We start from the raw sequence: 10424 nt of genomic DNA on the forward strand, positions 1-10424 counted from the left end.
GTCGGTGTTTTTTGTTGTTCTTGTTGGGCCATTACGAGCTTGCTTTCCTATACATCTCTCGTTGGTGACTGGCGTTTGGCCTCTAGGCCTCTTTGACCTCTTTGGTCTCTTTTGGTGTTTGTGTACGGTCATTGTGTCGCCCATTATTTTAGAATTTATGGATTTTTCACAGCCACGGCAGCAATGAGAGTACGGAGTACACAGTCTGGAGATGCTGCCATCTCGTACAACGGGAGGGGACTGTGGAGAAGGAAATGTATGGCAAAAGTGTCACAGTCACGCGGTCTGAGAGGCACAAATCAAAAAACATGTAATACCATGCATGGCCGATATTCCACAAGCTTCCTCGGTGTATGTGGTAGATTTTCTGGCTGTCGTAACCAAGAGCCTGTTCCGGCGTATGTACATGTTCACAGACAAAGAGGCCATGAGTTGATTGTGATATTGATCATAAATATGAATGCGTGATTAGGTGGTAGGTGCCATGGGATAGAAATGAAGAACGTAATGGAAACGCGACTATGCAAACTGAAGAAAATAAGGCACAGGCAGCAAGGACCAACGCCCCATGTCCGTACTCCGTCATGGCCATGCCAGGTGGGAAGCGAATAAAAGGCAGAAAAAGGAAAACGGTAAATAGATAGGACATTGTGAAAAAGAAAAAAAAACGAAAGAAAAAGCATGAAAGTGATTGCCCGTTCATCAATCTAGACGAGATATTTCGAGGATCCTTGTGACGAAGGATGATCAATAAACAAAGGAAGCAAATGAAAAGAAAGAAAATCAGGAGGAAAATTAAAAGTCAAACGTAATCGGGGATAGGTAACGGAGAATAAAAACAGCCGAGAGTAAAAAGGACCATCGCCACCAACTCTTGCCCACACCGTTCTTCCAGTAGAGACTTGAGCCTCCTAAGCCAGCATGCCGACCACGATCGAGCTGCCGTGACGAGAACTGTTGTTTCCCTCATCGTTGTCGCTGTCGTTGTCGCTGTCGTTGTCGCTGTCGTTGTCGTTGTCGTCGTCGTCCTCGTTGTCGTCGTCGTGGCCATCATCGTCGCCGTCAGCATCAGTATTGTGTCCCCGCGATGCCTTGCGCTGTCCTCTCGACGAGCTGCTCGATTGGCTTTCTCTTTGGCTGCCGCCGCTGCCTCTGCGTCGCTTGGGCGTCGTGGGCGTCGTGAGCGCCGAGGCGGCGCGTCCTTTTGCGACTCGTCTGGCCGGCGACGGCATCCACGACGGTCCCCGCCGCTCTGCCGCGGCGAGCTGCCGCCGCAGCTGCTGCACTTCGCCCGCCAGCTGCGCCCGCTCCCGCTGCAGCACCGCAATGGTTTCTTCGGCGGCCTCGATGCGCGCCACCTTGCGCTGGCGGCTGCGCTTGGCGGCCTCGTTGTTGCGGTCTTTGAGGCGCTGCTCGCGCACGCGGTCGAAGCGCAGGTTGGCGGCGCGGCGGGCCTCGAGCTCGGCGGCGTCGAGGCCTTCGGGGAACTCGAGCAGGCGGACGAGGCTGGCGTCCAGGCTGGCTTTGTGGATGGCCTGCTCGCAGTAGCGCAGACGGGCGCGCCAGTCGGCCGGGTCGGTTGGCGGTGGGCCGTTGATGTTGATGTGGGTGGTGACGGTGGGACGGGTGTTGGACGGGTCGGCTATGCCACTGGTCTCACCATAGCAGTCGTCGTCGTTGTCATCGTCGTCGTCATCATCGGCGCTGCCGAGGCTGCTGCCGCGCATGTGGCTCTGGCCACGGCGGCATTCGGTGGACGGAATGGGATCCGAGGCCGAGCGGACACTGTGCGTGCTGTGCGTGTTGTGAGCGCTGTACGCACTGCGGACGTGGCGAGCACGGCTGCGGGTCAGTGGCGGGCTGTTGTTAACATGGTGGTTGCTGCGATCATTGGCAGTGGTCTCCATGGCGGCTGTTGCGGCTTGCGGCAGTGAGCCGAGGCCCGTGTAAGCAGACGACAAGGCCATGGGCGCCATGGATGTGTTGAACGGGTAGCCGGTCGAAGTGTAGCCGATCGCGTAGCTGCTAGGCGGATCGCCGTATGGCGAGGCAGACGAGGTACCGTTGTCGAGAAGCATGCCTGGCTCGTCGAAGAGGAACGGAGAGTGGCGCGTGATGGCGGACGTCGAGCTGTGGTCTGTGTGGTTGTACGTTAAGCCAGTGTTGCTTGGGTAGCCATTTGCATCCTCTGGTAGCGCCAAGTGCATAAGGGCATCCACGTCGATGTCGTCAAAGTTCATGTCCATGGCCGTGTCCAGGCCCACATCCAGGCCCATTCCCGTGCCAATGTCGGCCACATGCCCATGGTTGGTGAGGTCCAAGCTGTTTCCCCAGTCCTTTCCGTTGTTGGGAACATGTCCGTTGCTGTCTCCGCTGCTGTTTCCGTTGTTCTCCTGCTTGTCGTACATGTGCCCACCAAACAGGTCGTGCGACGCTGTGGCCGTCGTCTCCGTGGGGAGAGGCGGGGACATCGACAGAGGCATCGCCATGGGTGTAGCCGTAGACATGGACAGGGGAAGCGACAGTGGCAGAGACAGAGGGAGCGCCATATGGTTCGGCGGCATCTGCAGCGGATAACGTCTCAACGAGGGCGGTGTCGGGGTTGTTGTCGACTGCTGGGTCGTTTGTCGTGGCGGTGTTGCCGGCAGCGACGGCTGGGAGCTGCGGCCACCGTCCATGGTGGGTGTTCTCAGTGTATCAATGGATCTGTGCATGGCAGGATGAGTTAGTGGGCGGGCACCTCGGATTTTGATTTGATTTTGATTTGATTTTGATTCTGAATTTTGTCACGAGGCCCATGGACGCAACGTACCGTGACGGTCGGACAATGGTGAAAGGAGGAACGTGCTCGTGGTGAGGTACAAAATTGTTGGAAAGGGGAACGACGAGGGAGAGGAAATATGACGGTCAAGAGGGAAACTGACCTGTTTTTTCGAAATGTTGTTTTTAAATCTGTGCTTGTGGAACGTTGTGATGGTAGACTGCAAATATGTATCACTTGTGAAAAGAACAGAAGAACAGAAGAACAGAAAGCAGAAGAGCAGAGACTTTAAGAGCGAGATCTGGCACTGGACATACGGGCCGGCATGCTGCTTTTAAATCTGTGCGCGTCCGTGGACTTGAATGCCTTTTTCCTGTCCTGTTCGTAAGCATCGCCGACCTGCTGGGCATGAGAGGAAAAGGACCTCGTCATCACCTGCGAAAAACAAGGCATCGGACGACGCCCTGTCCCATGGGTTTCTATTCAACGACTATCAAGTGCCATCAAAGGCCAGAAAGACCATCCGTTGCCTACTTTCCTTTCCCAAATCTCCATCCCATCTTTGGTCGGCCCGTTTCTGCCTCCATTCTCTATTCAGGAGGGCCTGAAGAGGCCTCTATGGCATTTCGAATGGCAATTCTGAGTGGCATTTCGGGATGATACAATGGTCTTGTTTCCATATTGTGTCTATTCAGCATGTCTGTCGGCATGTCTTTCAAGCGGAAAGTGAAGAGGCGAAGAAGAACCAACATAATGCTCTCTCATGCGGGACTGATCTTGTAACCATGACAAGCTAGCAGTATTCATATTCAACGTTAACTTATGGACAAGGCTCTTGCAGAGCTGTGGGCCTGCTTTCCCTTCGTCTTTCTTTCCTTCTTTCAGTTTTAAAGTGTCGTCCATTCATTCACTTCATGGGATGTGATTTTGTGTACCCTGGAGCCAAAATTGGCAGAGGTGGCAATATAAGATGCTGCGTTCTGCAGTGCAAGGGAGCCATATGGAGCTATATGCAGTCTAGCGGTCGAGTATCTATGTGCCTGCATATGGAAGCGATCAGACAGGAGAGAGAGAGAGACAGCGAGACATGAGGACGAGGTGAGACGGAGACACGAAATTAGAGGGCAGACGGTGAAAAAGGTGAAAAAGGTGGCAAACGTCAGTGATACAACAATCGGATCCGAACGAAGGCAAGGACGATGGTGAAGACACGCAGTAAAGTCAATCAGTGAAGCCAATCAGTGAAGCCACTGGCATGCCATGCCATGTGGGGGAGGGATCGCGGGCGAAGATGGGACAGGAAAATCAATCGAAATCAAATCGAATCAAATAGAGGAAAACAACCGATCAGGACAGCCTTCAAATTGCATCAACCACCACCACAAGCGTTTGTCGCACACACGTTACATGGACGTACAAAGGTACAAAGGCTCTGCAGGGCGATCTTGTGTCTGCTTGGCTGTGTTGCCATCCACACCGTCACGACGTACAGGTGGACAGGTGGCTGTGGACTGTGTACCTGAGCGTACCTAGACGCCGGGCCTGTTTGTGTGACACGACGGACAAGAAGCGCAACTGGATGTCAAAACGTCTTTTCGCTGCATGGTGCGCCCCTCTGTTTGCACATAATTTTTATCGTCGTTAAATGCAGTCTATTATGTTGTCGTTAATAACAGAAAATCAAAAGAAGGTCCAAACAGAAGATATACACTCCATGCCGGTAGGAACACCCCGAGAAACCAATAGAAGCAAGACCGACGCCTTTTCCACCAGAAGACCCATCCATCGGACGGACACAAAACAACAAAAATTAATGTAAGAAACATGTTAAAAGAACGACAGACCGCCCCCTAGTAGGACGCCGTCTGATGGCTGTACGCGGGCTGTGGTTGGCCGTAGAGAGGCTGCTGCTGCTGGCCGTAGGCCGTCTGCGGCTGGCCATAGACTGGCTGCTGTGGGTCATAGATGGACTGCTGGTCGTAGGCCGTCTGCGGCGGGTACTCCACCGGCGGCTGGCCGTACGGGGCGGCCGACGCGGCCGGGTCTGTCGAGTAGATGAGGGTCTGGGCCTCCTTGTTGGGCTCGACGCTGCTGTAGCCGCCACCCATGCCGACCGGGCCCATCTCGGACTGGTGGACGGCCGGACGGTCGCTCACGCAGGCGCGGACCATGCAAAAGAGGTTGACAATCGACAGCACCCAGATGATGGCGCCGAGGCCCGCCGACGCCGCCAGAGCCCCGCCCTCCTTGGCGGCGTAGCTGTTGGGCTTGACGCAGGTGCCGTCGTAGCAGACGGTCGACAGCCAGAGCGCGGCCACCGAGGCGGCCCAGGCCCAGGCGGACAGCCAGAAGATGATGCTGAGCGCGTAGGCGACGGCGGCGGCGATGCGCGGGAAGCTGCGCGGCATCGAGATCTCAACAAAGAGGAGGATGCCGTAGATGAGCCACGTCTTGACGGCGACAAAGATGAGCAGGCCGGGGGCGCCCGAGTAGCTGCCGAGGTAGCCGGCACGAGAGCCAAAGACGGACAGCGCGAACGCGGCGAGGGCGAGCACGACGACGGACAGGACGATGATGACGATGCGCAGCGGCAAGAGGAACTTCGGCATCTTGGCCGGCACGCCGGAGGCGAACAAGCCGCTGGCCATGGTGACGGTTGGGGACGAGGTGGTGGTCGAGAGGAGGAAGAGGACGAGGAAGAGGTGGTGGTGGAAGACGGCGAGTCTGATGCAGAGCTGTTGCTGGTGACGAGGATGGAAAGAAAGACAAGACAGCCAAGCAAACAAAATAAGACTTGGGCCAGCGCCCTGTTATATGGACAGCACGACGCCCAACTAAAATCAAGCCCTTCAGGAGCACAAGAGAATTTAGAATTAAAAAAAGAATACACAGTACTTTGGACAGAGGTCTGGTATGGCAGGGGTCAGACGGCCAGGCCCTACAAGGATGTTGCAACCTAACGGCCGATGGACGAATACGTGAAAATGTGCCTCGTAGCATCCATTCGTTGTCCGAATTCCTCACTCAGGCGGCAAACCCCTTGATCTGAAGTACTGTCTACAACATACTGCATGCCCCTTTTGATATCCATGCCTTTCGTTTCTGCAATATAGGTCATGTTAAGAACACTGATCGTGCGTCCTTGTTAAGTAAAGTGAGCCCCCCCTCTCTCAGAGTTGGGCGTGGATGCAAGAAGAACAGTTGCAGTCGATAAAGACTCAATTCTTGCTTTTGCAACATGAAGTCGGCATTTGTCAAGAGAACCGAAGGCTCGTTTTCCAGTACGCCAGAGGACGACGCATCCCATAAGCATCCCCATAATTTAGACATCGACAAGGGTGTGGACTCTGCAAGCCAAAAAAGGGAAACGAGACACGAGAAGTGGAGGGATAGGCGCGCTAATCTGCCGCTTTTCGTCGACGACAACGCCTTGCCAAGGAGGCTCGAGGCGCAAGCCAACCTGGCAGCCAGTGAAAAGGGAACTGCAAGAGACGCGATCAGCGAACTGCGGCAAAAAAATGGGAAAAAAGGGGGGGACAGCCAAGACGTAGGGCGCGTCGAGCGTTGAGAAACTTAATTTCGACGACGGACTAAAAACACACCCTCTTTATCTCGCGTTCTCGCATTTGCCATGGAACCCTATCTTTGGTCCTCAGCCTCAAGATCGGCGCTGCCTCTGTTCAGACTTTGCTGGCCCCTTTTCTGTCCAGAGCTGAGTCTGAGGTTTGCAGCCAGAAAGACAGAATAGAAAATAAGTACCTTCCGAGCACGCGGTGCGGCATACTTCCATAGTATACTGTTCATGATACCACTCTACATCGTGCCGTATTGGTCTGCTTGTCTCTTAGCCGCTTGTTCTGGCTTTTGGTTCGAGACCAGTACGACATACCTTGCAAGACAGGATCGCGCAGGTTGCCTATTCGAGCCAAGACAAGTCTTTCCGGTGTGGCGTCCACGTTGATTTTAATTCGAGTGTGCTGCTTCTGATCAAACGGCTGACTTTGGACGGTAAGCAACACCTGCTGCTTCTGCTTCTGCTTCTGCTCTTAATATCGTAGTTGATGCAAAAATGTGTAAATAAATGATGCATCTAGATTATGTAGTAAACCCAACGCCTCGTCAATGACATCAATTCATCTTCGTCATCTTATGCTGCATCGTATGCCCATCCTTTCTCGTAGAAACAACGACGTACAACACACCCTTACAGGCCCCGCAAGAACTCGTCGACCGAGATGGGCTTGCGCACAGCATTGTTCAGCCCTTCGTGGAACGTCACCCACACCCGCTGGCCCTTGTCGCCGGTGCCTTCGTCGTCCGCGGCGCCGTTCTTGGACCGGCCCGCGCGCGCGTTGCCGTCCACTTCCTGCAGCGCGTTGGTGGCTGCCGTCGGCACCTCGGCCACGATTCTGCCGAAAAAGTCGCGCTTGACAGACGCCTCCTCCAGGTCCGCTGCCGCCGACTTGCGCTTGACGCCGCTGCGCTTGCTGCCCTTGTTGCCCTTGTTCTCCTTGTCGTCGTCGTCGTCGTGACTGGGTGTGCCCAGAGCCGTGCCGGCCTGGAAGCGTGCCTGGCGCGCCGCATTGTCTCGTGCCGCCAGCGTCTTGCGCAGCTCCTGGTCGAGCACCTGCCGCACCGCATACCGCGTGGGCGCCGCGCTGCTGCCGGACAGCAGCAGCCCGCCGGCCGTTTCAAACGACGCCAGCATGTCCAGGTCGGGCTCCATGCGGTAGACCCACTGCGGCCGGCCAACACCAACGGGGGCGCTGGAGGACGGCCCGCCCGCATCCTCGAGCATGCCGCGCTGCAGCTTGATGCCCAGTTCGGCGAGCACCTCGGCCGCACGCCGCACAAGCATCTTTTCGCCCTCGCGGCGAACACTGGCCACCGCCGTGGGGCCACTGCTCTTGCCGTTGGCGCCCGTATGGCTGGCTGCGGCCACGTTGACCAGCACCGGCTTCACGTCGGGCGACACCAGCCGCAGCACGTAGGGCAGGAAGTCGGCGGCCAGGTCCTCGGCGTTGCGGAACGCGCGCATCAGCGAGGGCGGCAGCTGCGCTTGGATGGCCTGCAGTGCTGCGCGGCTGTGCTTCTCGGCCTCGCGCGCCAGAAAATCAGCGCGGGGGCCGGAAAAGGGCAGCGCGGGGCGGCCGTCCTCTCCCGCCCGCGCGACGTCGGGCACGTATTTCCGCGACGTCGCAAACAGCTGGTGGCACGCCAGCACGGGCTGGCTCGTGTACGGCGCCAGCTCCCACTCCTGGCTGCCAAACACGCGGCGCGCGCACGCGTCGTGGAAGTGCATCCATTCGTACGCTGCGTCCGGTTTGCTGAGGAAGCTGTCGTCGTTGAACTCGCGGTGCGGGTATTCGCCAAAGATGTCCGTCATGATGCGGTCGACGTCGCCGCTGGTCTCAATCATCTCCCGCAGCCGGCCCATGGCGTACCGCTGCTGCGCCTCCGCGAAGCTCATCTGCCCCTTGGGCTGCTCGTGCCGGTACGATGTCTGGGCGGACGTCGCTGTGGCCGACGCTGTCGATGTCGACGCTGTTGTCACTTGCCCTGCCGTGCTGGCCGCTGTCTTGGGGAAGCCGGCACCCTCCTGGAAGACGCGCGTCACAATCTCGCGCACACCACCGCGACCAAGGCCGCGGGCCCCGATGCCGCCGCCTTCGCCGCCACCGCTCGCGAGATCGGGGAGCACGTGCTTGTCGACCCACGTGCGCGTCAAGTGCGGCGTCGCCGATGCAAACGTGTCCACGGATGCCGTCGCCCGCAGTCGCCGCGCCACCCACTCGCCCACCACCATCACCCCCCGCAGGTCGCCTTCCGCTGTGCTCTCGGTCCCCCGCCTGCCTGCTTCGCTGCCCGTCGCCATCCCCCACGCCGCCTCGCACAGCTTGCGCGCTGCCTCCTTCTCACACGGGATCCCTTCCTTTTCAAAAATCGTCTTCAGCCGCGTCACCACCGTCTCGACTGTCGGCTTGCCCACGTGCACAATCTCGGCAAGCCCCGACAGTCGCAGGGGCCGCAGCGCCGGGTGGTAGATGTCGTTGCAGATGAGGACGAGCGGGCGCATCTGTCGAAAGTCGTCGCCGCGTCTGCTTCTGCGGCTTCGCGAGGACGCCGTCGTCTGAGCAGCGGACGTCGCGCCGCCCGCGTTCTTCTGGTCCAGCAGCACCAGGTCGATTAGCGCCTTGACGAAGCCGCCCTCGCCGCCGCTGCCGCTGCCGCCCACCACGCCGTCCACCTCGTCGACAATCACGCACACGGGGCGCGCCACGCTGGTTTTCTTGGTGTCTGCGGCTGCCGCGCCTAGCGTTGTTGTCTGCTCCACCGCCTTGACGCTCTCCGTGCCCAGGCTCGTGCGGATCCGCCCGTTGACCACGTCCCTGCTGCGGTCGTCGCTGGCGTTGATCTCCAGCACCTCGTATCCCGCCTGCCGCGCACACACGTGGGCGAGCGTCGTCTTGCCGAGGCCGGGCGGGCCCGTCAGGATGAGAATCTTGCGGTGCGGTTTTTCGGATTCCTCGTTGCCGTTGCCGTTGCCGTCCACGTGCGGTGTCTTGACAAGGGGAACACGCTTTCGCGCACCGGGGAACACCAGCGGATCCCACCGCTTGAGCCACCGCAGCACCAGCCGGTTCGTCAGGTCGTCGCCCACCAGGTCCATGAAGCTGCGCGCCCGGTACTTTTCTGTCCACAGCATTGCGCGTTTTGGCCGGCGGCCAGATGCGGTTCCTTTGCCTTTTGTGGGTTGGGGAGCGGCTTGGACGGCCTCGCCTGCCGCGTCTGCTGCTGCTGTTGCTGCTGCCGCTGCTGCCGCTGCTGCCGCTGCCGACTTCTTTTTCTCCGCCTCCTTCTGCACCGCCATCTCGTGTCTCGCTCCGTCCACGAGTTCGTGGATCGCAATGCCATAAAAATTGCGCTGCGCCCGGCCCTCCTTGGTCTTGGACCGCTGCGCCACCATCGCCTCGTACGGGACGGGCGCCCGGGGCGTACTGCGCTGCCGCACAGGGATGGCCCGGCCGGAGCAAGTCTGTACAAAGATGGTACTCATTGTCGTGGGTTGTGTGGTTGTTGGCAAAGTGTCGTCGGCGGCCGGGGCGGCACGAAACAATAGGTCGTAGCGGTCCTCCTCTTCGTTCTCTACCGGTACCGGTGAGTGGCGGTCTTGGTCTTCCAGGCCCCGGCTGTCCTTTGGTGGCGCCGTCTGGGCCAGGAGATCGTCGAGTTCGGCTTGAGACGGGATCTGTGCATCGTGCATATGTGTATCGCCCCCCTGGCTGGCATTTGCACGAGGCGCTGTAGACGTAGGCTCGCTGTGCTGTGTTTGCTGTATCTGATTTGCTTGTGGCTGTGATGGCTCCAGTATTGAAGAAGTGACGATTGCAGTAGTGTCTGGAGAGATATCGTCATCCTCTTCGTCGTCCGAATCGACGAATCCTCCGCGCGCAACTCTTTTCACTGGCCGAGGGGCAGAAGCAGAATCGGCCGACTCGACGGACGCCAATGGCGCCGCAACTGGCTGGCTGGCGATGCCGACGTCCATTGTGTTGGGGACGAAATCAAGGATCGGCAGGTCAGTCGCGGAACGGACAAAAGTGGTGATGTGTCTTACGGCGATTGCCCTTTAATTTGGTGTTTTGATGTCGACGTTCTTGCC

General features: G+C 58.2%; 4 protein-coding genes across 4 annotated transcripts; 1 reads left to right on the forward strand and 3 right to left on the reverse strand.

Moving 5' to 3' along the window:
• Positions 1-911: 911 nt before the first annotated feature.
• SPSK_05143 (uncharacterized protein) lies at positions 912-2678 on the reverse strand (the record flags this gene model as incomplete). The annotated part of the gene is made up of 1 exon (XM_016731893.1): positions 912-2678. The coding sequence occupies one exon, from the start codon at positions 2676-2678 to the stop codon at positions 912-914; it is 1767 nt and encodes a 588-aa protein (XP_016582853.1).
• Positions 2679-4611: 1933 nt separating this feature from the next.
• Positions 4612-5409, reverse strand: SPSK_05528 (uncharacterized protein; the record flags this gene model as incomplete). Its single annotated transcript, XM_016732272.1, has 1 exon — positions 4612-5409. The coding sequence occupies one exon, from the start codon at positions 5407-5409 to the stop codon at positions 4612-4614; it is 798 nt and encodes a 265-aa protein (XP_016582854.1).
• A 590-nt stretch (positions 5410-5999) lies between these two features.
• Positions 6000-6329, forward strand: SPSK_05709 (uncharacterized protein; the record flags this gene model as incomplete). The annotated part of the gene is made up of 1 exon (XM_016732449.1): positions 6000-6329. One exon carries the CDS (start codon positions 6000-6002, stop codon positions 6327-6329), a length of 330 nt encoding a protein of 109 aa, XP_016582855.1.
• A 636-nt stretch (positions 6330-6965) lies between these two features.
• SPSK_04874 (uncharacterized protein) lies at positions 6966-10310 on the reverse strand (the record flags this gene model as incomplete). The annotated part of the gene is made up of 1 exon (XM_016731635.1): positions 6966-10310. One exon carries the CDS (start codon positions 10308-10310, stop codon positions 6966-6968), a length of 3345 nt encoding a protein of 1114 aa, XP_016582856.1.
• Positions 10311-10424: the final 114 nt, after the last annotated feature.

The sequence above is a fragment of the Sporothrix schenckii genome (genome assembly GCF_000961545.1).
Source record: "Sporothrix schenckii 1099-18 chromosome Unknown Cont49, whole genome shotgun sequence".
In the NCBI taxonomy this organism is placed as follows: domain Eukaryota; kingdom Fungi; phylum Ascomycota; class Sordariomycetes; order Ophiostomatales; family Ophiostomataceae; genus Sporothrix; species Sporothrix schenckii.